The sequence below is a fragment of the Mus caroli genome, unplaced genomic scaffold, assembly GCF_978045245.1.
Source record: "Mus caroli unplaced genomic scaffold, Mus_caroli_1 scaffold_15, whole genome shotgun sequence".
NCBI classification, from domain to species: Eukaryota; Metazoa; Chordata; class Mammalia; order Rodentia; family Muridae; genus Mus; species Mus caroli.
The window spans coordinates 64,898,557-64,925,299 of record NW_028227270.1 but is presented as its reverse complement, the minus strand read 5'-3'; the positions used below and the strand labels follow the sequence as shown (position 1 = coordinate 64,925,299).

The following is a 26,743-nucleotide window of genomic DNA, read 5'->3' as shown; positions in this document are numbered from 1 at the left end:
CGACGCGTCTTTAATCCAATCATATGTTGGGTATCCTGGGTTTGGTTCCCGAGAGGCCCCACCTCCGACTTCTCGGCAGAGGCTCGGCCCTAATTGGCAGCTCGGCATCCTACGAAGGCCTAGACATTCGAACCTAGGGGCCGAATCCCGTCCGCAGTCCAACCAGAAATCGGCGACGCGACGGGGCCCGCCCCCTCTCTGCAGGGAGCGAGTTCCCGGCTCCGTGGGCGGGGCAAGAGAAAGAGGCTGACCAATAGTAGTCCGGCGCGGGGAGCGTCCGCTCGCCCATTGACTGAGCCAAGTAAACAGAGGGCGGGGCGGGGCGGGCGCCGGTGGACCGGGAGGGGCGCAGAGTACGCGGCGGGCGGCGGCGGCCCGGGAGGCCGGTGAGGCCCGGAGGCCGCGGTGCGGTCAGTCGAGCCGAGCCGAGCCGAGCCGAGCCGAGCCGCGCCGATCGCCATCGGCTCCGGCTCTCGTGGGCGGTCCCGGCCGGCGGCGCGGCCTGGCGGGCCGGGCGGCGCTGCAGCCCATGGAGCTCGAGAACATCGTAGCGAACACGGTGCTACTCAAGGCCCGGGAAGGTGAGGCCAGGCAGGCGGGCGGCCAGGCCTGGGCGCGGGGATCGCAGGCGCGCGACCTCCGAGCTCCATGAGGCGCCCGGGCCCCAGCTATCCTCGTGCCCTCGAGTCTGCACCCGCACTCTTAAGCGCAGACATGAGCCCTTCCGGCCCTCCGCTTCTGCCCCCGGAACCCGGGGCCCAGGAGGGGCGGGGGTCGCGCCATGGGCCTCAAGCCGGGTTTGGGGGTGATGAAGAAGAAAGGGAAGGAAGGGAAAAGGTGGAACGTGAGTCCCAGAGGAATGCGTGTGAGGCCTCTTCTATGTGAGAGGCAGGAAGGTGCCCCACGTGCCCCAGGCCCAGATGCCCTGAAAGGCACAAAGTTGGTAATCGGTAAGGATTAGAGAATGAATGAGCCGAGCCTTTGCATAGACAACCCAACCGACAGGGGGAAACTTCTGGACACACACATTACATGCAGAACCACCACTCACCTGGAGCTTCTGGGCACTAAAAACGGGTGCATGGGTAACGATTTTGGCATTTAGCAAGCCTGTGACCTGCTAGGGCAGATGCACCGGGGAAATAAATGAGAGACGAGCATACCGGGCTATAAACGACTGTAGGGCTAAAAGCCAGTCTGGTCGACTTAGTGTGTGCGCGCACATGGATATGGTGCGGAGTTGCTCTTCCTTGGTTTCACTCCAGATGTTATTTGGCTCTATGGGTCCTAGATGACTAGAGCCAGACAAACGACATAGAGTGTCATAATCATTAGATACCTGTAGTGCCCTACTCTGTCCAGGGTGCTGGTGGGCAAACACCAACAAGATTTTTCTTTTTGGAACTCCAGGGAGGGACACGGTGACAGCTTTCCACTTTCTGCTGGGTTTCCATGATGAACGAACCTTCAGCTTCACTGTTCTATATCAGTTTACAGGTGTGAAACTGAAGCTCAGATCAGAGACTAACCCAGTGAGATTGTAATTGACCTAGGGTCAGGCAGATACCCAGTAGAGTCTATAGGTAGCTCAGACAAGTCCCCAGTGTGCTGCAGTCCCTGGTGTCCTCTGCCTACTTGGTGCATGTCACACCCAGAGAGGTGTTACCTGGAAATGGGATGGGCAGGTTGGATCCCTAGTGCCCAAGGGAGGCAATCTTATCTCCTGTCCCTTATCAAGCTCAGGGGCTGGGCCTTCCTCTCAGCCTCTGGGGGCATCTGCTGATTCTGTTCTGCCTCGTCATGCAGCCAGCCAGGGAGGAGGGATAAGGAGAGCCAAGGCCAGGCTTCACTTCCTAGGGCTAGCCAATTCGGGGCTCAGCTCTGCTGAGGGCATTGCCTTGTTGGGCGAGATCCTGTGGGCACCTTTGCATAGGTGAGCCGGCATTACTGGATCTTGGCCCAGGATATCATGGCCAAAATGAGGACTAGTGCCTCCTCTAGAGGTCCTGTGTCCTGGACTTACTGTGACAGCACTGTACACACCTGCATGGCCTTTGACCTGCTTCCTGTCCCTCAACATTATTGTTTCCTTATTTTACATGTAAATTTTAAGGAAAGCCTCATTGCCCTGAAATCTTCTAATACCCGTGGACTGCTTGTATGAGAATCATTGCACAAAACAGCTAGCAGCTTGAGGCCAGCTTTCCAAGTGACCAGAGACCCTCACAGCAGTTGGGAAACCTGTGGTATATGCATACAGTTGGCTTTATTTTGTAGATTCTGTTTTTGAGATGGTCTCACTATGTGTATAGTTTTGGCTTACTTAGATCTTGCTATGTAGATCAGGCTGGCCTTGAACTCAGAGATCTGCCTTTGCTTCCCAAGTGCTGGGATAGAGCTCAGTTGGCTTTTAATAAATGCTAGTCATGTAAGGAACTTGGATTTGAGAGCTGGGCTTGAATTCTCTTCTACTGTTACCCTCAGCCTCAGAATTCACTGCCCAGAGCTTAACTTGTACGTCATCTGGCACTAGGTGGGATGACCTTTGGGGTGTGCTCCCTCACTTGGATTTCTTCCTTCCCCCAGTGCCAGAGGCCTACAGGAGGAGGGCAGAGTAGGGTGGAGAGGAGACCCACAGATCAGCAGCTGGTTCTAGGACAGGATATTTGCATGTGACTTTTTGCTCTTGTCTTGATACAGCTGGGAGGATGGGGAGGAGGAAGTGGGGGGGGGTGAGGCAAGAAAATGTAGGGCTGGGTGGGGAACCTGGGTTGGAGGGAGAGTGGGAGGGAGCTCCCTCTGGGGAGGCTTGCCCATGGTTAAGGAGTTGGAGGTTTCTTGCTCACTTGCAGTGAGGCAATGGCTGTGGGGCACATAGGGTACAGGCTGTAGCAGGGCCACCAGAGAGGGTTTCTCAAGGGGACACTAGCACTTCCTCTTTCCTCATGGAGCCCAATTAGGGACCCAGCTGTGACCTCTTCCCAGAAGGCAGCTCCTCCCCCTCCATCACTTGCACTGGATCAGATAGAGGCAGTGCTGGGGAAATTGAGGCCTGGCTACAGAACTTGGTTGCCCTAGGCTGTCAGTAAATTGGACATAGGTCTTACCTCTCTATATAGCCCTACTGGGGGCCGGACACAGACTTTCCCACTCACCCTACAGTGCAGTGATGGCTGGAAGTATACCCTGGAGATTCAGGCCCAGGCTCCTCCCGTCATTCTGATGTCCCCATGTGTTGTCCCAAAGACACTTGTGGGTCCCATTCTGATGTGCTCTGTTTGTCTGCAATGTTGGGTTTTTGTTCACTGGTTCTTTGAGACTGTGCCTAATTTTCAAATTTCTAGTCTAGTTTGCCTGTCTCTCACTACTTCTGCAGGTGGGGGTGGGAACTCCTGAAGCACACATTTAGCCTACCTGTCAGACTCTGGAGGCATCCCAGCTGGCTCAGCCAAATAAAATAAGGCAGGCATCAGTGGGGTTGGCGGGGGAAGATGGGGCATCCTCCTGCCACCTCCTTGCTGAGGGCAGGGGATAGTTCTGGTGTGGTGATTGGTGTTACGGGGATGAGGGGTTGTTCAGATTGCCTCTGGCATCTCACATGTGTCCCATATGACACAGGATCTCTGGCTGGCTTGCCTTGGCATCTTATGTGATACCCTCTACTGTGGTACCTTTGTCTACTTTCTTGATTGATGTAGCCTAGAACTGACTTGTAGACCAGGCTGGCCTCAAACTCAGAGATCCACCTGCTTTTTGGATGGCGAGTGCTACCATGCCCGGCTTCTTGTCTTTTTTTTTTTGTTTTTGTTTTTGTTTTTGTTTTTTTTTTTTTTTTGTTTTTTCGAGACAGGGTTTCTCTGTGTAGCCCTGGCTGTCCTGGCACTCACTTTGTAGACCAGGCTGGCCTCGAACTCAGACATCCGCCTGCCTCTGCCTCCCGAGTGCTGGGATTAAAGGCGTGCGCCACCACGCCCGGCTCCGGCTTCTTGTCTTGTCTACTTCTTTTTGTTTTTCTTTTTTTTTTTTTTTCCAAAACATAATTCCTCTGTGTAGCCCTGGCTGTCCTGGAAGTTGCTCTGCCGACCAGGCTGGCCTTGAACTCAGATTTTCCTGTGTCTGCCTCCCAAGTGCTGGGATTAAAGGTGTGCCCCCCACCCCCCTGCCCAGCTCCTACTCTCCTAACCTGTAGACTTCCCACTGTGTTAGGAGTGAATGAGGCGGAACTTCTTGCTGAGATGTCTTCATGGTCATTTTGGTTCTCATTCAGGGAACTCTTACCATGGGTTCCAACAAGGGCCATGTGTGTCCTGGAACTTGTTAAGGGCATCCTGGAATGTTTGGAAGAAGCCTCAAGGTTCCTCCCACAGCAGGCTTGGCCTTACTTAACAGGGCCCTGAAGGCCTCTCTGTACAACATGTTAAGGGGAAGGTTCCGAGGCAGGTGGCTCAGGACTCAATGGGACCCAGCTCCTGATTGCTCTTGCAGGTGGTGGCGGGAATCGCAAAGGCAAGAGCAAGAAATGGCGCCAGATGCTGCAGTTCCCCCATATCAGCCAGTGTGAGGAGCTTCGACTCAGCCTTGGTGAGGCATGGCTCCCAGAGCAGATTGGGGGGAGGGGAGCTAGGGTGGTAGCCATGAGGAGCCATCCCCAGGCATTGCCTTGGCCATGGGGGCCTGTGTAGGAGGGATGTCCAGGAAGACCGAGACGCCATAGTCCAGTTCCAGTTCCTGGGCCTGAAATGGCAGAGGGCAGAGAACGAAGACTGGTGTCAGCAGAGTGGGCATGGGCGAAGGCAGAGGGCCAGGATGGAGGGTGGTGAGAGAAACTTAGGAGGGAAGTCAGGTTTGGAACAGCAGTCCTGTGCTCATGAGCTTGCATCTGAGGGTACCCGTCAAAGCTAGGGCAGTATGGTGGTTACCTCTAGAAGGGCTCATCCCAGTTCCAGCATCGTGGATGAGGGTCTGAACTGTATCTCAGGTGACCCCGTCCTCTGCTGATGGCTTGCATGCGCTTGGGAGGCCCAGCTGAGAGCAGCGGAAGCCACAGCTTCCTCTCGCACTTTCGCCAGGCAGGCAACAGGTGTAGACTTGGGCTGGGCTGGGCGGCAACCACACAGACCACACCCAACTCCAGAACTGTGACAAGCAAGTCCAGGAAACAACAGGGAAAGGAGACCTGGTGTCTAGAGCCCAGACTCCTGGCTGTGTGGCACTGAGTTGAATTAATCAACCTCTCTGGGCCCCATAGCCCCCAGGTTACATTGGACTTGTAGTGGCACCCACCTGAAGATTGCAGGGAGGGTTCTGAAGAGATAATGACTGCCACTTTTTGGGGCTAGAAATTATTGGATTCCAGATGTGGGGATGTAGAACAGGGTGCCCTGCCAGTGAGTCCTAGGTCTGTGACCTCGCAGTTCCCCTCTTGGCCTGCAGAGCGCGACTACCACAGCCTATGTGAGCGCCAGCCCATTGGGCGCCTGTTATTTCGTGAGTTCTGTGCTACGAGGCCTGAGCTGACCCGCTGTACTGCCTTTCTGGATGGGGTGGTGAGTATCCCACCCAGGGCCCAGCCCAGCACTGAGGGCAGGCAGAGGTCCTGGCCATTTTCCTTCCCCCCCCCACCCCCACTCCGTCCCCACATCTGTCAGGTTCTTTGCCTCTCACCCTGCAGGCTGAATATGAGGTGACCCCTGACGAGAAGCGGAAAGCATGTGGGCGCCGACTAATGCAGAACTTTCTGAGCCACACGGTGAGTGAGCGATGACAGGGAGATGACAGCAGCGGGCAGGGCCCAGTGACAACAGCACAGGAGTGACCACAGCCTGGGCACTGAGTGCCCGGGAGCTGTTCCAGGCAGCCCCAAGGGCATGGAGCCCAAGGGTTGGGCTGAGCTTGGGTCAGGCAGCCTGCCAGGGGCTGGCTCACCCTGCCTTAAGGGTCAGCAGAAAGGGAGTTGAGCAAACTGGCAGCTAGTGTGCACTCGCTACCCACAGCCGCCCTCGGCACCCACAGACATCTGCCTCGGGAGTAGGCAATTGTCCAAGGGAGCCCTCCTGCATTAGCTGTCTGTGGCATGTCCCTAGGGTCCCGACCTCATCCCTGAAGTTCCACGGCAGCTGGTGAGTAACTGTGCCCAGCGGCTAGAGCAGGGACCCTGCAAAGACCTCTTCCAGGAGCTGACCCGGTAAGGCTCCATACCTCCTGGTCTGGAATTGTGCCAGGGAAGGGGGCTTCTGTGGGCTCTGAAGTCTGTGATAAGCTCAGCTCCTCTTCCTGTCCGCGTTGTTGGAGTTTAGCAGTTGCCTCCCATCCCCGCTTCAGTGTGGAGTACCTGCACCCTCCTGCTCAGGGCCTCAGTGAGAAGCTTGTCCAAGGAAAAGGATGGTGCTTTGTGTCTGACCGGCATGTAGTGGGAGGCCTTCAGACTCAGAATTGGCCTTGTTAGAGGCTCGCCTACAGACTGATCCTCTCTCAACAGGCTGACCCACGAGTACCTGAGCACGGCCCCTTTTGCCGACTACCTCGACAGCATCTACTTCAACCGTTTTCTGCAGTGGAAGTGGCTGGAAAGGTGAACGCCTCCCAAGCTGGCCTGTGGTAGGCCAGATTGTGGGCTCTCATGGCAAGCCCTGCCTGTGTAAATGTTTGTTTCTTTACTCTCGCCTATAGGCAGCCAGTGACCAAAAACACCTTCAGGCAGTACCGAGTCCTGGGCAAAGGTGGCTTTGGGGAGGTAAGTGGCCACCCAGGTCTTTGCAGAGTATAATAGATTGGGTACTGTAGGCCCGGGCCCTCCCACCTTCAGCAAGAGCATGTCTGGTCCCCATCCATCCCTGTCTGCCTGGTTACAGGTATGTGCCTGCCAGGTGCGGGCAACAGGCAAGATGTACGCATGCAAGAAACTGGAAAAGAAGCGGATAAAGAAGCGAAAGGGGGAGGCCATGGCTCTCAACGAGAAGCAGATCTTGGAGAAAGTGAACAGTAGGTTTGTAGTAAGTACACAAGGAGCCCTCTCCCTTCCCCTGGGCCACACCGCCTGCTACATTCCCCACCCACCAGGCTAAAGTCCCTCCCTATTGCCAAAGGGACTGCCCTCTGCCCCATCCCTTCCTGCCCTGGACAGTACCCAAGAAGGGTGGGGTAGGAGTGCTATTCCAGGCTCAGGAAGCCTGCTGGGTCCTAAGGAGTGGCACACAGAAGATTGTTTGGGTGGCTGCCATTAGCATTTAGGAGAGTGAGCATGCATGCAAGCAGGTTCCTGGCTGAGGGTGTGGGTCTCCCGAGCACAGGTGAGCTTAGCCTACGCCTATGAGACCAAGGATGCACTGTGCCTGGTGCTGACATTGATGAATGGAGGCGACCTAAAGTTCCACATCTACCACATGGGCCAGGCTGGCTTTCCTGAAGCACGTGCTGTCTTCTATGCTGCTGAGATCTGCTGTGGCCTGGAAGACCTGCACCGGGAACGCATTGTGTACAGGTAGGGCGGAGCTCGGATGGCTGGCTGTTCCAGGCCTTGGGCCTTCCTGGACATCGACAGCAGTTAGGTTTGAGAGTGGCAGCTCTGGCTGCCTGTCAGGCAGGGCAGTGGAAGTATTGTGTGCTGGAGGTTTCTCTAACCACAAGCCAACACCGGCTCTACACAAACTCCCCGTGTTTGATAGATTTGAGTGCTTCAGACCTAGGTTTGGGGAGCCAGCCTCCTGGCCAATGTGTGAATTCTGATTTTTGTCATGCCTCTCTGTGTGACCTTAAGCTAGTCCGCTCCCTGCTTCCAAAACAAGTTCTGTTTCTGGGAGACTCTACTTCCTGCCTTGCAGGCGGGCTCAGTAGTAGCGAGCCCTACTTATGATTATGGATGGAGCTTTTATTAGAGCCTCCCAGTGGCCCCCTGAGGGGATGGAAGGGTAGCCTCATGTGACGGAGAAGGTAGAGTTGGCCACCGGGGGAAGGGAGCACAGGTGAACAAGTCCAAGGATGACTTCCAGGGATCCCCTCTCCCCAGGTGGCTCCCCCCACTGGGTTGGAGTCCTCACTTCTTACTACTCTAAAAAGTTCCTGAGGTCCTGGTTGCTGCCCGGGGAGAGCAGGGCTTGTTCACCTTGCTCCATGCCTGAACCCAGAAGGCACTTGAACTGCCAGAGGCTGGCTCTGTCTGGCTTCCTGGAAAACAGGCATCTGACCCTGTGTTTCTCTCCCCATAGGGACCTAAAGCCAGAGAATATCCTTCTGGATGACCATGGTGGGTGAGAAGGCCCAACTGGGAGATGGGGTGAGGTTGGAGGCTTAGCCTATCAGTGAACCCACCTGCTTCCATACCCCTACCCAGGCCACATTCGGATCTCGGACCTGGGACTGGCCGTGCATGTGCCTGAGGGCCAGACCATCAAAGGCCGTGTGGGCACTGTGGGCTACATGGGTAAGTCCCTTTGACCTAATATGCCAGTCTCCTCAGCCCCCTTGCTGTCCCAGGCCTGGCCTACTTACTCACTGTTGTACTAGGGGAGGGAGGGTGTTAACTTCAGAGAGTAGGTAGATGCCTATACCAACACTGCTACCCGTGTGTGTGTGTATGTTGGGAAACCAAGACTTAGCCAGATCCCACCATTGTGAACCCTGCTATTCATTTGCCGGATGCTTATTGAACACCTAGGACTGGGTGGGCCTGTGAGGGTGAAGGGAAACAGAAACAGCATACACATCCATGCCCCATGCTTGGATAGCATGCCATTCACAGGGGACACAGGCAGTGGAGACCTAGCTTGTGGACAGTGTGACACAGTACAGTCTAGGCTCTCCAGAGTCCATCTTGGGCCAGGCATTCCACTTCTTGCCTTCTTTCTCCTACTGTAAAACCTCATCAGAGCTGTCTCCTGGAGGGCTTTGAGGTGAAAGGGGATGCTGAATGGAGAACTGTGCATGGGGCCTGCCAGGGCTGGTGGGAGGTAGCAGCCAGTGGGCGTTTTCAATCGTTGTGAAAGCCAGAAGTTACAAATCAGTAGCTAAGTGGTCCTGATCTGGCATACATTAAATTTGAAGTTGAATTGTTTTTAGAATAATTTGAATTGATTGCCAGCATTTAAGGCAAACAACTTAATGTTAAAAAAAAAAAAAAAAAAAAAAAAAGGTGTCTGGGGTCTTGGTTGGGTGTGTATGATGTAACTCATAGAGCACGTGCCTGATAGTTGTGTGGCCCTGGGTTCCACACACTCCAGCACTAGGAATCCCACCCACACCCCCAGGAAAACAAGCAATCAGACACGAAGTTCTTGGTGTGACCCTCCCCTCAGGGCCACACCAGCCACCATTGATGAGATGTGGCTTCTCATACTGGCTCAGTCCACAGCAGGCCAGTGGCATACCTGCCTATCCAGAGGATGTTTGATCAAATCTGGTTTTTGTTTCTGGGGCCGAGTGCTCCCTGCTCCTCACTACCTGCCCAGCCCTGACTCCTGGTCCCTGTCCAGCTCCAGAGGTGGTGAGCAATGAGCGCTACACGTTCAGTCCTGACTGGTGGGCGCTAGGCTGCCTCCTGTATGAGATGATCGCAGGTCAGTCACCCTTCCAGCAGAGGAAGAAGAAGATCAAGCGCGAAGAGGTGGAGCGGCTGGTCAAGGAAGTGGCCGAGGAGTACACAGACCGTTTTTCCTCACAGGCGCGCTCACTCTGTTCTCAGGTACAAGCCAGAGTCTTAGCTGGGGGTAGCTGGGGTACCTCACCCACTCAGGTACCCTCACCACCACTGCCCTTCTATAGCTTCTCAGCAAGGACCCTGCTGAGCGCCTGGGGTGTCGCGGAGGTGGCGCCCGTGAGGTAAAGGAGCACCCCCTTTTCAAGAAACTGAATTTCAAGCGGCTGGGAGCTGGCATGCTAGAGCCGCCTTTTAAGCCTGATGTAAGTCCTGCCCTCCCTTGCTATTGGCCAGCCGAACCAGGGGGTGGGGTGGGGCAGAGCTGGGGTGGGTGACTGGGAGCAAGGGCCAGGTCACTTTCAGTGCAGATGTTGGAAAAACCCCATCTAATGGCTTGGGCTGCCCCTCACCCCCAGAGAGAGAGTGTGTGTGTGTGTGTGTGTGCGCGCGCGTAGGCTTGTGAAAATGGAATGCCCAACATACTGTGGGTTTTAGTGTACCAGGTTAGAATGCCGGGCAGACATGGAGATGCTCTGAGAGCATTGCAAGAACTCACGTCCTCTCTGTACTGTGATTGGTTAGCCTTCGATGGCAGGCATCTTTTCCCAGGGAGTGGCAATGGTGGCCTAGTGGCTCAGGCTCATGTCTTCTTAGATAGCCATCTACCCAGTGGACACAGAGCAAGGTTTGTTCACGAATTTGAAATTAAATGCTCTGTTTGCTGAAGGGCCCCACTGGACACCCAGATCACCCCTTCCTGGCCCAATGGGAATAACCCATTTCCAAAAGAAACTGAGACGGTGGTGCCATCAGGGGCTGTTGGGCTAACTGCTGCTCTGCAGGCAGACAATTACCCCCTTCAAAGTTTTACTTTAAAATATTTATCTTATTTTTAATTTTGTGTTTGTGTGTCTGTCTCTGTGTGGGTATGTATATGTCTGTGCATGTGTGTATGTCTAGGAATGTGAATATGTCTATGTATGTGTGTGCCTGTGGAGTATGTGTATGTCTGTATGTGTGTGTCTGTGCGTGGGGACGTGGATGGGAATGGAGTCACCGGTGGTTGTGAGCGTCTGCGTGACATTAGTTTGAGGAATCAACTCAGATCCCCCACAACAGCAGTGCATACTTCTAACTGCTGAGCCGTCTTTCTAGTCCTAGGATCTCCCTCTTGAGAGAGTGCAGACAATTGTACTCTAGATATTAGAGCCTAGAAGCAGAAACCCTGCTCAGACTCACCACAAGTCTGTTGGTTCATTTGGCCCCAAGTCTCTCTGGGCTATCACTGGGGCTTTGTGCTGGGTTGCTAAGACTGTCCCTTGGTTCTTCAACTTGTCTGCACAGAACCTGAATTCAGGTTTCTCTGTAATGTCAGAGGAAGAGTTCTGGTTGGCCAGGATGGGATCATGTCCTTGCCTCCCTCCCTTAAGTATGTGGACACGGGGGTCCTGTGATTTGACAGTTTTCCACTTGGGAAAGTCTTGAGGTGATGGGGGCACCAGGTTGATGGCTGTCAGCCACATATGTTTATGCGTTTGACAAATACCTGAATATCTGTATGAGTCAGGTCTTGGAGATAATGAGGTTCATAGAGCCAGGCCTATTCTCATGCTATAGTGGAGAGAAATAATGAAAATAAACTAACATGCAAAGAGTGTTTTCAGATAGTCCCAAGTCTGACAGGAAAAAGAACAGGCAAAGAAGGCGGTGATGTGGGTGTGGTCATCTCTGAGAGAGTGATGCTTACGCAGAACTGAAGGAGAGAGTCTTGCAAGACTAGAGGCCACAGGCATTAGAGGCGGAAGGGACAGGCGGGCACTGAGGGCCAGTGGCAGGGTCAGCCTAGGGACATGGAACCACCACCATGAGGCCATAGTGTCTGGAGCAAGTCAGTGCAGAGCAGCAACAGTGAATGTCACGATGTTCTAAGGATGACAGGAGACCTTCAGGTTGCAGCTCTAATGTGTGGTATGGACATGGGTCATAGAGAATGAGTGAGCTGGGGAGAAGCCAGCGAGGGGGGCTCTGAGTGATGGCTCCCACGCTGCGGGTGAGCACTGTCAAAGAGTTGGCACTTGAACAGGACAGGTCTGACTTCACCCTGCTGCTCCAGGCTGGAGCTACTGCACAGGTTGACTTCTCTCGGCACATCGTCTAAGTAATCGCACTGCCCGTGGGTCATCTGTTCAAAGTCAGAAATAAAGACAGTGTCTTGGAACTTAGAAGTAGCAAATGAGAAAACAAATTTAACAATGCTTTTATGGTTTTAATTAAAAAAAAAATTACATGTCTACCTATGTCTCTGTGTGTGAGTGTGTGCATGTGAATTTAGGGGCCCCTGGAAGAACAGTGCAAGTTTTTAACCTCTAGACCAGCACTTGACAATATTGGGGGGAGGAGGGCCGGGTTTCTCTGTGTAGCCCTGGCTGCTCTGGAACTCACTCTGTAGACCAGCCTGGCCTTGACTGGTAGATCCACCTGCCTCTGCCTCCTGAGTGCTGGGACCAAAGGTGTGCATTACCATGCCCAGCCGACATACATTTTTTAAAAAGATTTATTTTATGTATATGAGTACACTGTCACTGTCTTCAGACACACTGGAAGAGTGCATCGGATCCCATTACAGATGGTTGTGAGCCACCATGTGGTTGCTGGGAATTGAACTCCGGATCTCCAGAAGAGCAGTCAGTGCTCTTAACCACTGAGCCATCTCTCCAGCCCAACAACACATTTTGAACAACTCTGTTGAGATGAAACTCACAGTCAATCCATATAAAGTATGCATGTCAACTGAAAGAGTCATGTGACTGTCACCACAAAAGTTCAGAATGTTTTTGCCAGCCCTTTCAGAACATAAACAAGACCTTATGTCCATTAGGGTTCCAGATCCTTCCCTGCTACCCCAAGAAACCATGGCTGTCTGTCTCCAACTAGTTTACATGCTTCAGTTGTGTGGTCAGATGTGGGCATGCTGAACACAGTCCTCTGTGACTGGCTTCATTTGCTAAGCATGGCTTTTTTGTTTGTTTGTTTGTTTGTTTGTTTATTAAGACAGATTTTCTCTTTATAGTTCTGGCCATCCTGGAACTCACTCTGTAGACCAGGCTGGCCTTGCACTCAGAAATTCTCCTGCCTCTGCCTTGCTAAGCATGCTTTTAAAGTTCATCTATGTCGGAGCATTCTTCTTAAAAGCTGGTTAATATTGTTACATGGATATAAAATAAAACTTATTCATTCTTGGTTGACATGAGGGTATTTATCTTTTTGAGGGGTGGGTCTATCAGGAATAATCCTGCCGGCTTTTTTGAGATGAGGTGCCATTGCATTGTCTTGTGCAATTTTGAACTGGCACACTCGGGCATTCTTCCTGACCTCAGTATATACATTGACGGAACATTTTGAAGTCAAAAATACTGTATCTTGTAGGGAGCTTTAGACCTTTTCAGGTTAGGTACACCATTTTACATGATGGTGATGATCAAGTATGTATCAGTAGGCAGGCTGGTAGCTGTGTGTGGTGTGTCTGTGAGTGTGTGTGTGTGTGTGTGTGTGTGTGTGTGTGTGTGTGTGGATTGAACCCAGGGCCTGACGCATACTGAGCCACTGTTGTATCACTGAACTACGCCTCTGACTTCATGATGGTAATGTGTTAATTGACGTCCTTTGTGGTAAGATTTTGAAAGCAGCACAGATTGAAAATAAGAAAGCTTCAAATGCAGAAGCCAACTCCCAGCAGGAACTGGGAGGGTGGTTGGTAAGACCAATCCAGTACCGGACACCCCAGAGTTGAGACACACACACACACACACACACAGTCCATATGGAGGGAGCCAGGACTCCCCTTCCCACCCCAACCCCAACACATACCCAGGCAGTCCTGTGCAAGTACAAGGTCAGCCTCAAACCAGGTCTGCACACAGCCTGTCCAGGCCCCGCACAGAAAGGGTCACGATCCTTGTCTATGGAGGTGAAAAGCGCCTCAGAGACAGTGGAGTGCTGAGCTCAGGAGTGTGTGGGGCACCATGCTGATCTCTCCAAATCTGGACTCTGCCAAGGGTGGCAGACTCAAGCCCTCCTGACTCCTGCCTCTTCCACCTTAGCCCCAGGCTATTTATTGCAAGGATGTCCTGGACATTGAACAGTTCTCAACAGTTAAAGGTGTGGATCTGGAGCCCACAGACCAAGACTTCTACCAGAAGTTTGCCACGGGCAGTGTGTCCATCCCCTGGCAGAATGAGGTAGGGATTATCCTGTGACTGGGATGAGGTCCAGGTAGGGCACCCCCGGGGCCAACTCTCACTGCTTCCTGTTCCTGGGTAGATGGTGGAGACCGAGTGCTTCCAGGAACTCAATGTCTTTGGGCTGGATGGGTCTGTTCCCCCAGACCTGGACTGGAAGGGCCAGCCCACTGCACCCCCCAAGAAGGGATTGCTACAGAGACTCTTCAGTCGCCAAGTAAGTCCTAGCAGTGTCTGCCCTGGGTCCCACCTGCTCCACTGGGAGAGTGGGTGGGAGGCAGAGCTGGTGCACGCCTGCCCCGGGAGTGGGCATCTTCCTATGCCCAAGGTGCCTCATTCCTGCCTGAAACCCCCGGCCCCCACGCCTGGCTGGTCTCATGGCCTCTTTTCTCTTTCCAGAGGTGAGCAGTGTGGGATCCCCATGGGTTGGCCTTGCTGCCTGACTGTGGGGAGCCCCAGGCAGCCCATCCGAGGCAGAGGCGAGATGTAGGAGAAAGAAGTCTGGTGTCCACCTTACCCGCTCCTTCCCTGCCGCTTGCCTCCCTGCACCCTGACCCCTTCAAGCTGCTAACCTTGCTTAGCAACTGTCTCCTTGTGCTTGAGTCTGTCCAGGGGGATGGACAGAGGCCTTGCTCTGACAGATCTTGGGAGCTTCCTAGTCTTACTTCAGTCTGTCGCCAGAAAGCCGTACCCTGACACCACCCGTGTTTGGCCGAGCTGCTGCTCTAAGCCTCTTGTGGGAAGCCCACAACCCTCTCTGGGCAGAACACTGGCCTTGGTCGGCCTTAGTGGTGACTAACAGCAACGCTGTGCCTCTCTCTCTCCCTTCATGTCTTCCCTGTTCCTCCAGGATTGCTGTGGGAACTGCAGCGACAGTGAGGAAGAGCTCCCCACCCGCCTCTAGCCCCCAGGCCGAGGCCCCCACCGGCGGTTGGCGGTAGCAGCTACTCTCAGTGACGTTTACAGTTTTGCACAGTGGTGTTCCCCATTGTCCACACAAGTCGTGGGTTGTGGAACACAGCCGGAACTGTCCCCAGTGTCCTCCATTCCTCAGCCACTGGCCCAGCTGAGTTTGACAAGGCCTGGGCCATCTTGGGACAAAGGTGCGTCCCTTCAGCTCTCTGTGGAGCTCGGGGCTTTATGTATTTATGTATTTGTATGAATGTATATAGCTACCAGAGCGTTCTTAATTCCATCCTGGACCTGGACACCCCAGGGCAATTAGCCCTGGCCAGGAAAGCCAGGAGCTGGCAAGAGGAGCCAGTGCCAAACTCCAGGCTTCTAGGGCCCAGTGGAGATGAGCAAGCAGAGAGTGGGCCAGGTCAGACCTCTGCCCACAGCACTGCACTGGCCACCTCCAACCTCCAAGTGAGACTTGTGCCTGCCTGTTGTGGACTGAGGCCACCACCTTCTGGTTGCCTAATGCTTTCCCTCTTTCTCAGCATTTGTCAGGGTTGGAGCTGGGGCCTTTGTATCCTCTAGGCCTGGGTCATAGTATAACCCCAGACTTAGCTGACTGGGACCCATCAAACCACTGCCCGAGATGGGTCGCTTTCTGCCTTCCAGCTCCCAGAGCACACAGTAGTCCTTATTCTGGGTCATATCCTGAAGACACCTTTTTCAGAAATGCCCCAGTGCAGGCCATAGGGGGGTTAGACTTAGCCCTCCAACATTCCAGAATCCCTCATAAAAGTAGACCATGCCCAGCAATAATCCACCCTTCCCTGTGTGTGCCTGGTGGGGGTGGGGGTGAGTGTATATCATTGTGTGAAGAGAGTAGGGTAAGGCTGTGCCTAAGCCCCCAGACCCTAGCCCTGGCCTTTCCCAGACTGTGATGGCTGTCCTGATGCTAGTTAGGACAGCATGGGACCATAAGGCCCTGGCTTTTCCATATTTAAAGCCAATGTAAGCTGCCATGTGTCTCTATGTGACCAATGTGAGCTGCCATGTGTCTGTGCGAATACAGTCTGAGCACACGGCTGGCCAGCCACCACTGCCTGCCTCCTTTTATTTCTGGTGTTTCAATGATTCTTCCTGATTTCTTGGCCCAGCTGGAAAGCATTGAAGGTGGATCTGTAATGGGACTGGGGGTTGCCTTTCAGATGCCCAGGAGTCCTCAGGACTTTGCAGGCAACCAAACCTTGGAGTAGTGACTCAGTCTCTGCATTTTTTCATTGCTAGGTGGAACACAGCCTTAGATACCGGCTTGGGTTTATGTATGACTGCTACAGAGACAGACATATCTCAACAGTCTTTAAGCTCTCTTAGGTCAAAGAGGCCTTGTAAACTAGGGAGTGGCCTGGAGAAGCAGGTGGGAGCTGTTGTTAGAAATACCTGCCCCTAGTTAGTGAACGATGCCCTCCTGTGTGCGTCCATTCTAATCTGGCACACATGCATAAGGTCCAGGATTCTCTTCTTTTAAACATGTGGGTGGGGCTGGGCAGTGGTGGCACACACCTTTAATCCCAGCACTTGGGAGGCAGAGGCAGGTGGATTTCCGAGTTTGAGGCTAGCCTGGTCTACAAAGTGAGTTCCAGGACAGCCAGGGCTATACAGAGAAACCCTGTCTTGAAAAAACAAAACAAAACAAAACAAAAAAAAACATGTGGGTGGGAAAAGAGTAGAGGAGATTGAGAAAGACTGGTGTGATGGGTTGGAGGGGCCAGCCACCTGAGTCAGAGTTCCTGAAGTTAGCAATGGCCATGTCCTGAAGCAGTCACTTGGAAGACAGGAATTGGCAAGAGCATTTTTTGGGGGCCAAGAGCTATTTAGCCACACGTTTCTACTAGACTCTACAAACTCCTCCCAGCCACACGTTTCTACCAGGCTCTACAAACTCCTCCCAGCCACATGTTTGTCTCTACCGGGCTCTACAGACTCCTCCCAGGAGCCTTAGCCCAAGAGTCCTGAAACTACCTTGCTTGTGAGCTTGTCACCAAGGACTGAACACAACAGTCCTGGGTACATGTCCCAATCTGGTGACTTTTGAACCTGACTCAGCAGGGGCCCTTTCTTGTCTGAGTATGATACAGATCCCTTGCATCTCATCTGTGAGAATATGAAATGGGCAGGGAGTCTGTTGGTCTGTGCTTCCTGGGCTGGCCTGGAACCCACTATGTAGGTAGGCCAAACTAGCCTCAAACCTGATTCTCCTGCCTTTCCTGTGCGGTGCTGGGATTATGTGTAAGCTCCAACACCAGGCATAAGCAGCACCCATCTTAGTAATTGCCAACAGGTGTCTTCAACCAGGCCTCCTCGCACATAGAACATTTGCTTATGCTTCTATCCATTCGAAAGAAATAAGGTGTTCCAGGTATTTTCATTGGGTAGAAAAGAAGCCAGATGAAGACAAGGCAGGTAAGAGTGAGTAGGTGTCGTGGTGCTCCCCGAAGTGCTCTACCAGCTGCTGGGACCAGACTCTAACCTCCTTTGGGCTAGGAGGCATCCAGGAAACTCATTGTCTAAGGGTAGGTTTACCTTAAAGCCTTCCTGTTGTTTCCCAAAAAGACTGTCAAAACTCCACTCCCTACCCAGCCCTATGGTGAGAGCCAGGGACCCAGATGGAGATGAGGTCCCTGCCAGCTTGGAGCTCATCTGGTAGGCAGAGAGGTGCGGGGATAGGAGCGCTCAGTCTGTTCAGCATTGTGGACAGGGCTGAGACTGAAGGTACAACACTAAGCAGCAGTCCCTTGGCTTCAAAAGTGTTGGGCTTGATCCTCTGTGGGACTGGCCACCTGTGCCCAGGCAGAGCCAAATGGACAGGCCGAATGAACGTCTGTTGGGAGAGGATTTGTTGCAAGGTGCAGTTGATTGTTGCAGTTGCAAACATGCAGCCAATGTTAAAAGCTCTGCTCTGTGTGCTCTACTGGAGGTTGGGAGGGTCCCTGAAGGGTTAAGGGCCTGTCCCACCTTACACAAAAAGCACCCTAATATAACGTGGGCAAACCATTCTCTACTATTCCCATCCTTGTGGATTAGGTGGTGGTAGGTTAACACACACCACGTGGGCATAGCTCAGTGGGACAAGGGCTTTTCTAGCATGTGAGAGAAACCTGGGGTTGATCCCCTGTATGATAAGGGAAAAACAAGTCAACTCAAAAGGGGGGCCAGGCTCCTGTCGCTAACGTTTCACAGGAGGATGTGACTATCAGAAAGAAGCAAGGGACCCCAGCTGATTGTGGCTTGCCATTCTTGAGTCTGTGGAATCCTGGTGGCCAAATTAGAAATCAAACCAGTGTGTTGTGGGACAACTTTTGTTAGAGGCTTCCCTTTGATGGCACCCATGGGTTGGTAGAGACAATGGTTATCTCCCTGAGACCTGGTTGTTCACACTCAAGGAAGGCATTCACCCCTAGGGGGGCTGTGTTGAGTATGTATCCTTCTCTACCCCCAAGGCGTGCGTTAGTTCATTGGACAGTCCTAAATGTCACCTGTGTGCTTGTCTTTACTTGCTTCTCTTTTTTTTGGGGGGTGGGGGGGGGTGAGACAGGGTTTCTCTGTGTAGCCCTGGCTGTCCTGGAACTCACTCTGTAGACCAGGTTGGCCTCGAATTCAGAAATCCGATTGCCTCTGCCTATCGAGTGCTGGGGTTAAAGGCGTGCTCCACCACGCCCGGCTTCACTTCTCTTTACTAGAGCTAATGGGAAAGACAGTTTTCTCATTGGGAATGACTGGCAGAGCTTAAATCGAGCTGTTGGAGACCACCCATACCTCCATTTGGGGGCAGCATGCCTAATGCCAGCGTTTGAAATGCCTGGAACCAACTGACAGGAGTTCTGGGTTCACTGGCTTTATGTGCCCTTTCCCCTTGGCCTCCAGTTTATTTAAGATCCTGGCTCTCAGAGCCATTACTGTCCCAGTTGACATGGTGGGAGGTGCTTCGGGGAGTTCACCCTTAATGCCATAGAGGAGTTGAGATAGAAACAGTAGAAAGGCAAGCACAACCAGTGTCAAATGAAGATGGAGCCAGCTATGAGCATGCCCATGGGACCGGAGCGGTTTAGTGCTCAGGTGGGTCTGTGATGCTTCTCAGTAGGTATGTTAGAATGTATACCTTCTGGTACAGAGCGGTTGGGGTCGTGAGTTGGGAGGAAGCCACACCGGGGTGCTGATTTCATCGAGTCCCTGCCCCCATTACCTGTGTCTGAATATGCCCAGATTGAGCTGTGTGAGTCTCCGGGTTTGTTACCTCAGCTGCTCCGCTAAGCATCCGGCGTCTATGGCCGCAAAGCTGCCAGTGTGGCCTTCACCCCTAACCCCTTTGGGTAGCCTGTTGCCTGGGAGCTGTACGGAGTGTACTTTTTCTGCGCTGGGATGCCCTTGGTAGTGCGAGCCCACATCCTCTGCCGCGTCTGGGTGCGGCAGGTGGGTCCGGAGTCCCACCCACCCCTTCTCTCGCAGCAGCCTCGGCAGCGTGTGGCAGGGGGTGGGGGGGTGCCTCTGTTGGCTGCGCGCGCGCGCACGCCAGGCTCAGCACGCGCCCGTGCGCGCGCCCCGCGCCTCCAGCCCAGCGCTCAGAGCGGCTTTCGTTGCCACTGTCTGCTCCCCGGGGCCGCTGCGGGCTCCAAGCTTGGGTTCTGTCGGTTGGGCCGCTTGCCCCGAGGCAGGAAGACGAGTTCGAAGAGGATGCCTGGGCCCGTGAGTACCGCGACGGCTGCGGGCCGGGCGGGAACAGAGCGCGGGCGGAAGATGGTCTTCGGGCTGATGACCATCCCTGCCGGTGGCTCAGAACCCTAGCCTGGTATCGCCACTCGGACCCCGACCGGGACAGCGGGCAGCCCCTCCCCCAGCCCACACCGGAGGGAAGGAAGGAGGGGAAAGTGAGAGAGGGAGCCGGAGCCGGGCGCGAGCGGCCACCAGTTCGCTTGGAAACCGTTGCCACAGCAACGGGGTTGCGCTCCCCGGCAACGCGACTGCGGGGTGGTGACGCCCCCTCCCCCACCACGGCCGGGGGCGCGGGAGGGGGGAAGGGGGTGCACTGTGGAGAGAGCATCGCTCTTCTGGCCGGTCTGGGTGTGCCTGCCTCAGCACGTCGAGGGTGGGGGTGAGGGAGAGCGGCTCCGTGGGCATGAGCCGGCTCCCACGTGGCTGCAGTCGTCGCAACAGGACTCCCAGGGTGGCTGCAAACGTGGAGGCGGCCCAGACCCTGGGCCTGCCATGGGAAAAAGGCCTGGAGGTTGGGTCTGGGGTCTCTGCCTGGTAACTACCATTGCTAGTATCACCACTAGGGTGGTCTCCCGTTCCCTTGAAACATGGCCTAACAGAAAATCGTATTCTCCGGAGGTGGTTTATTTGTTTTTTTAAACTAGAGAAGAGGAAAGAAACTAGCAGCGTCTCTTCTCATGGCCAGTGCATGTGCCAAATCATGGGCCTGCGGTGGGCCTCTGTTTGATGTCCTAGCCACCATTCTCCAGGGAGGAGTAGAAACAGAGCAAAGGACACTGCTGACCCAGGAGAGCTGAATCCCAGGCCAGCTGGGAGCGACCCAGCTCATTGTCTGGACCACAGTGCCCCTTTCTTGTCTGTGCACAATGCCTTGACTGTGTGGGGTGGCATGGAGGATGGCCTGCAAAGAGGCCAGTGCCACATGGAGGTGCCCTGCCCAAGGGAGCTCCTCGGACGGCTGCTGAGTCAGAAAAAATGACCTCTGGCTCCCCTCCCAACCTCCCCTCATCAGACAGTGTGCTGGAGAGAGAAATGGCCCTCCTGCCAGCAGGACCTGACTCAGCAGATGCCAGCCCTGACCACAGGCTTCAGACCCAGCATCCCCAAAGCCACAACCAACCATCCCTAGCTTTCTCTTTCTATCCAGTGAAGTATCTGTGCCCAGGATCTGGGGCATTTGAGGCCTTGGCATAGGATGCCCTTAAATGGATGCTACCTGGGAAGGCAGGCAGGGAGACCTGGAGAATTAGTCACAGGTTCCTTTCATTCTTTGCCTGCTCTGTGTGCAATCTGAGTGCTCTACATCCTCAGTCTCCTGTCCTTAGAGCAGTTGTGCAAGGTAAGTTTGCTCTGCCTGTTGTACAGATGGAGAGTCTTGGGGCTCAGGAAGTAAGGGGACTTGCCCAAGGTCAAACACCAATAAGCGCTATCCTGGGTTTCCAGTGCAGGACCCTCTGCTGACATAGGCCCCCCTGAGCCATGCGATCCAGGCAGGAAAGGCTCTAGCTAGAGCTTGCCAGAGGAACATTCTTAGCCTGCCTTCGTGTTCCTCCAGTGAGGAAGTTCCCCATTTCGAGCCTTGGTGTACCTTTCTTCCTTCTCGCTGAATCAGCTGGCTTCTTTCTCCCTCACATGCAGCACAGGGTGTGCTATTGATAGGCTGCCTTCTTGTCTCCTTCCTCCATTTTCTCTCTAGCTGACTCCAAGCTTCAGGCTGGCTGCCTTAGTCCCCTGGGAAAGCCCCCAGCCCCTGTCTCTGGTGTATAAGCTTACTGGCCTCTTGTGGCTTGTATTTCTAATGATGAGACAATCTGGCAAATCCAGATTAAGATAGTGCTGGAGCCCTGTGATTGGCCAGACCAGCTCAGAGACTGGGAGCCTTCATGTGTCTTAGGGGCAGTGGGATGAGGGATGTAGCCAGGGGCCTGCTCAGCAGTTAATGTCACCATGCAATATGTGGACTTCATGTGTCTAGATCATCCAGTTTTTGAGATCATGCTTAAAACTGACCTTTGTGCAAATGTTGGGAAAATGAATGTTGAAAACAGTTGTTACTCACTGGGCCAACAAGACATATCCACAGACTGTGTTAAAGTTGAAGGTCTTAACTCTTGACCCTGCATGCAGCCCATAGTAAAGTGGGGGGATTTCTGTTGGACACAGTGCAGGGTGCTGGCCTCAGCTGGCCACACGTAGTTGTGTACATGAGACTTACAGTGATTTCACATCGGTTGTGTCCCTTCCCCCGCCCCAAGACTGACTTGGGCATTATTGGACAGGTTTGGGTCTTTTTTGTCTTGTCTGTTTTAGGTTTATTCACATTGTGTTTGGGTGTTTTACCTACAACTCTATCTGTGTACCATGTGTGTGCTTGGTGCCTATGGAGGTCAGAAGAGGGCATCAGATGCCTGGAACTGGAGTTTCAGGTTGTAGTTAATCACACTATGTTTGTGCTGGGAACTGAACCTGGGTCCTCTGCAAGAAGAACAAGTGCTCTTAACTACTGCACCATCTCTCCAGCCCCCCAGCCAGGTCTTAGCATCCCTGTTCTACCTTAGCTGTGTGACTAGGATGGGATCACAGGGTTAATTAGGGCAGAAACAGGTTCCTCTCAGTGCTTGACTTGTTAAAACGGGCTGCTCCTTCTGGCACAGGAACATTATCTTTCCCACCAGGTGGCCTCCTCCCTTGCAAGAACAAATCCTGTCCATGCTGAGTAAGGGGTGGGGACACAGGGAAGCACAGAAATGAGGTTTTAATATGGGCTTGGGCTTTCCCTGCCCCAATTCCTCCACTGCCTCCGACAGGGTCAGAGCTGAGAAATGTGGGCCTAAGGAAATCCTCTGTGTCCAAAAATGGACTGGAACTCCAGTCTCTGGTGTCCTGTGGCAATTTCTTGGTGCTGAGGTCAGGTCACAGATCCTCCTGAGATTAGTGGGAGTGAGGTTATGGCAAATCCATGCAAGGCTGACTCTGGGAGACAAGTTCCGCTCTCTCTGGCCTCAGCGCATCTGTGTTGGTGTGAGAGAGAAGTGTAGAAATGTCACCTGTGTCCCTGGTATGTCTTGCCTGCCATGACTGGACTCAGCAGTCTTCAGGGCTTTCCAACCAAGTGAGCCCATGACTCGACCTCTTGAGTGTTGCTGATACCACAACTGTAGAGGCTAGTGACACCTGCAAGGACAGGTGACAGTGACTTCCCTCCTCCACCTTAGCCATGTGTTCAACCACTCTGTCTCCTCAATATATTTTTCCTTGTATTCATAGATGACTGGGTTTTTGCTTTGGTTATAACCCAGCCTGACTACCAGTTTTAATGGTGCGTACCTTTAATCCCAGTAGTTGGGAGGCAAAGGCAGGTAGATCTCTGAGTTCCAGGCCAACCTGGTCTATATAGTGCCAGGACAGCCAGAGCTACATAATGAGACCTTGTCTTCAAAACAAAACAAACCCACCCCTAGAGGGCTAAGAGCTGGGTCATGGCTTTTTTCAGTGATGTTTCCCAAGATGAACTATACACTGATCCAGCTCCTGAAGTATTCTCCTCCCCTACAGCTAAAACACCACTCAAATCACTTACACAAGTGGCTTTTAGCTACTGTGTGCCAGTTGATCAGGCCTTTGTTAATTCTCTAGTGCATACCAAGATCACTAGGCTTTATTATCCTCACCCTGGCCAGGGCTATGAGGTAGCTCAGGGCAAACACGTCCAGGGAACGGTGGAGGAAGGAACACATTCTGGAGACCATGACCGAGGTCACGGGGTTCTCTGGCATCTCACATGCTGGGAAGTTGTTAGAAATTTGAACTCTGAAGCCAGGTGTGGTGGCTTTTGCCTGTGAACTCAGTTTTGAGGAAGAGGAAGCAAGAGGGCTGTGATGGCGTTCAAGGCCAGTGTGGGTGACCTAGTGAGTTCAGGACGAGAAACGTGAACCACCAGACCTCTTGAATCGTGTGGCGGTGGGTGGTGCTAGATCTCTGGATCTGGACAAGCCCCCCCTCCTTGTATTTCAGACACTTGTACAGGTTTCAGAGGTACCATTCCAAAACCCACCAGTCACCCCCAGCCCAGAAGCAGACAACTCAGTGACCTTTGCAGAAATTAGCACAATCCTTATCGTAGGGATTCCTGAGGAAACTGAGCACAATGGTTAGAAAACACCTGGAGTCTTGCTTTCATCCCTTGGTGTAATCCCAGGATGGTCTAAGAAACCCCAGCAAAACCATATGCCCTAAATGCTATACAAATCAGGATGGAATCCTAAGAAATGTTTAATAATCTGCAAGAATATAAGGCAATGAGAAAAAAAGAGAAAGAGGGAATACAGTAAATGAGAAACTTGGCAGATGGAAGGAGGGGTCCATCTGGAGGGCGTGGCCCCCAGCAGGGGAGGCAGGCAAGGGGTGGTGTTTGCTATCAACATCACCAACATAGACAGCAAGTGGCTGAGAGCAAGATTCCAGGTCTGCAGATTCCCCCAGCTAGGGCCAAAGCATGCACAGAGGCAGGGAAGTGCCTTGGGGCAGGGGGCTTTAAAAAGTGTGGCCTGCTCGATAGAGCATCTCAAAAGATATGCATGGCCCCTTTGATGTTTATGGACTGAGCAACTCTTGTGGACTAGAGGAGATGGTAGGCCAGATGTCGGCCCTCTGTGGCCGCCTGCAGGAGAGTGCTTACAGTTGGACAGTACAGCTCAGCGGTGTGTTCCCAAGGAGATTTCTCTGACCCTCAGATTGCATGGCGCAGTGAATGATGGTTCTTAATCCTTGGCTCAGCGACAGACGCACACAGATTTGGGGCTCATTCTTTGGAGTCTGGCCAAAGCCCACTTTAGCTAGGTACCCTTAGGTTATAGCTTCTGTACTTTGTTCTGTGTTGAGCCTGAAGCTGCCACTCTCTCTCCATCTTGTACTTCTTCCCCACTCCCTGAGCTACACCACAACAGGTGGGCCAGAGCCTTCGCAGGAAGTCTGGCAACTAGTTAACCTAATGACCAGGGGTTCTCAGGGTCTCAGGTGCCCAGTGCTGACCAACAGAGTTTCATCCACAGCCCGCCACATGGGAAGTGGGCAGTGACTGATTGAGATACAGGCTAAACCTTAGCACCTTCTTTTAGCTGTGCCACATGAGACGAGGCTTGCTCTTGCTTCTGAGAGTGTCACCTCATCTATCAGAGGATAGTGCAACCAGAAGTGACAGGGTGATGTGAATGCTCTTAAGATTCTGCATGAAGCCAGTTGTGGTGGTGGTGGTCCATGCCTTTCATCCAGCAATGGGAAGGCAGAGGCCTGTGGATTGCTCTTAAGTTTGAGGCTAGCTGGGAGTCTATAGTGACACCCTGTCTCAAAAATGACAGTTACCTGGAAGGAAAGGACAGTTTCTGATGACCCTCACATTATTCTAAAGCTTCCCCTTATATACTCTTAGAAGGGACCGTGACACCATGTTGTCCATGATAGCCCATCTTCTGGGCTCGAGCCATCTTCATCATTGCAGACCCACGTCACCCCTGATTCTTGGCAGATGCTTCTAACTTAGCAAGCATCATTAACTCCAGCCACAGAAATTCCTTCTTTAACCCGGAACTGTTTCTGCCCTTTTGCTTGAAACCTCTAGCTTGTGCCTATTTCCTCAGAACATTCCTGTTCCTGAGGGCTCAAGGAAAGAGAACAACAGATTTAATTAACTCCCAGTGACTGGCAGCATCGTGTTTTTATCTGGGCTGCATCACCATGGCAGCCTCGTGGTGGGGTTGTCAAGGGGGCGGGCAGAGCTATTGTTCCTACCCTTGTCTGCTCTGGAACGCAGGCCCAGGAGGATAGGACTGGCACGGGCACCAAGTGACACATGGCTGAAGGCAGCCAGAGAGTCAGACAGGAGCCATCTGGGGAGATGGAGTGGCCAAGGCCTGGCATCCTTTCAGCCCGAGTCTTAAGCTGATTGCGGGCACCAAAGCTGAGTGAGTGTGGGTGCGCCAAGGCCAGGCAGTTCCTTGAAGCTCCTGGAAAACCGTCCTTCCCACAAGTTCAGTGGGCCAGCACTTGGTGACTAGACCTAGGTTCAAATTAGCGTTTCGGTCTATGCAGTTAACTGCTCTTCCAGTTCCCAGCTGTGAGTAGGAAAGAAACTGTTACCCACAGGGTTGTGTAAGTTGCTGGTAGAAGGTATTCAAGAAAGGCCCATTTCTGTTCTGTGGGGATGGTGACCGGTCTGTTGCTTGGCCTTAATTAAGCAGTCAGGGCTCCAGACTTCTCTCCCACCAACCCCCGTAGCCCCCCACCCATGCAGAGATGTCGCTCCCTGCTGTGATAGGAGGTGGACCCAGAGACCAGGGTTTGTCCTGACTGTAGGACTAGGTGGATCTGAAAGACAAATCTAATTTTCTACCCCACTAAAAAGAGGAAAAGGGATTAGTGGAAGGGGGTTGGGTTGGAAGTAAGAGAGGTGCAGCCAAGTGGGGTTTGCGCATGAGTAGGTGGTGCGGGAAGTCGAGTTGGGGCTAGAATCCGGCTGGCAGAGGCGCCCAGAGGAAGGAAAGCCGGCCTGGCCCACGCCCAGCACACGGTGTTGGGAGCAGACAAAGACCGGGCTGGTGGCATGCAGTGGCAGCCACTCGCCAATCTCTTTCAGGCGTGGCTAATAGTTGGAAGCAGTGCAGGGCAGAAACTGGGCTCCAAGCGGACTGCTGGTGGGCCTCCTGGAGGTGCACTGCCCTTTCCCTCGCCCCAAAACACTGCGCCAAGACTACTCCAGTGTCCTGGCAGTCACAGCTTCCGAAAGCACCTCGAAGCTGGACCCTGGGGTCGCGGGCGGACTCCGCGCGCCACCTCCTGGCCTCTTTTGGGTCGCGTCAGCACGCGGTCGCCGGGTCCCGATTCGGGGGAAACCCTATCGGGGAAACCTCGGGGCGTGACGTCATCCCTGGGTGACGTCACCCGGCCCCCGGGGAGTGCGGGGGTTCCCACCGAGGAGGCATCCCCGGCCCTGCGCGGGACGCGGTTGCAGGCCGGGAGTCACCAAGGATCCCGGCGAGCCTCGCTGAGCCCTGTGTCTGCCCCGCAGGTCGCTCGCGGCCCCGGGTGAAGCAGGCCCGCGCCGGCCGGCGCCATGGAAAGGAGCGGGAACCACAGTTGCCCCTCGCCGGCATGTGCGCCTATTGAGCCCCGCCGCAGGCAGCCCCCGGCCGCAGGTCCCCGAGTGACACTGGCG

The 26,743-nt window shown here is 53.6% G+C and overlaps 1 protein-coding gene across 3 annotated transcripts; it reads left to right on the top strand.

The window, feature by feature from the left end:
• The first annotated feature begins 354 nt into the window (after nucleotides 1–354).
• Grk6 (G protein-coupled receptor kinase 6) lies at nucleotides 355–26,743 on the top strand. 3 transcript variants are annotated; one of them, XR_015045423.1, is made up of 17 exons: nucleotides 355–581; nucleotides 4,486–4,581; nucleotides 5,434–5,546; nucleotides 5,672–5,749; nucleotides 6,084–6,184; nucleotides 6,479–6,571; nucleotides 6,670–6,733; nucleotides 6,852–6,992; nucleotides 7,290–7,480; nucleotides 8,205–8,242; nucleotides 8,330–8,419; nucleotides 9,468–9,676; nucleotides 9,757–9,894; nucleotides 13,732–13,869; nucleotides 13,952–14,086; nucleotides 14,720–14,972; nucleotides 26,597–26,743. XR_015045423.1 is itself a non-coding variant. In XM_085831051.1 (17 exons), the coding sequence occupies exons 1-17, from the start codon at nucleotides 530–532 to the stop codon at nucleotides 14,808–14,810; spliced, it is 1,770 nt and encodes a 589-aa protein (XP_085687177.1). In that variant the 5' UTR covers nucleotides 355–529; the 3' UTR covers nucleotides 14,811–15,863. The 3 variants fall into 3 exon arrangements, 2 of the variants coding, with proteins under 2 accessions (XP_085687177.1, XP_021035788.1); XM_085831051.1 differs by lacking the exon at nucleotides 26,597–26,743 and adding an exon at nucleotides 14,269–14,270 and having other exon boundaries at nucleotides 14,720–15,863; XM_021180129.2 differs by lacking the exon at nucleotides 26,597–26,743 and having other exon boundaries at nucleotides 14,720–15,863.

Bases quoted from the DNA above. Each gene is read 5' to 3' on its own strand.
- Grk6 (XM_085831051.1), top strand. From the start codon at position 530: ATGGAGCTCGAGAACATCGTAGCGAACACGGTGCTACTCAAGGCCCGG. The intron at 582-4,485 runs GTGAGGCCAGGC...TTGCTCTTGCAG, and splicing joins GCTACTCAAGGCCCGGGAAG to GTGGTGGCGGGAATCGCAAA. The intron at 5,547-5,671 runs GTGAGTATCCCA...CTCACCCTGCAG, and splicing joins CTGCCTTTCTGGATGGGGTG to GCTGAATATGAGGTGACCCC.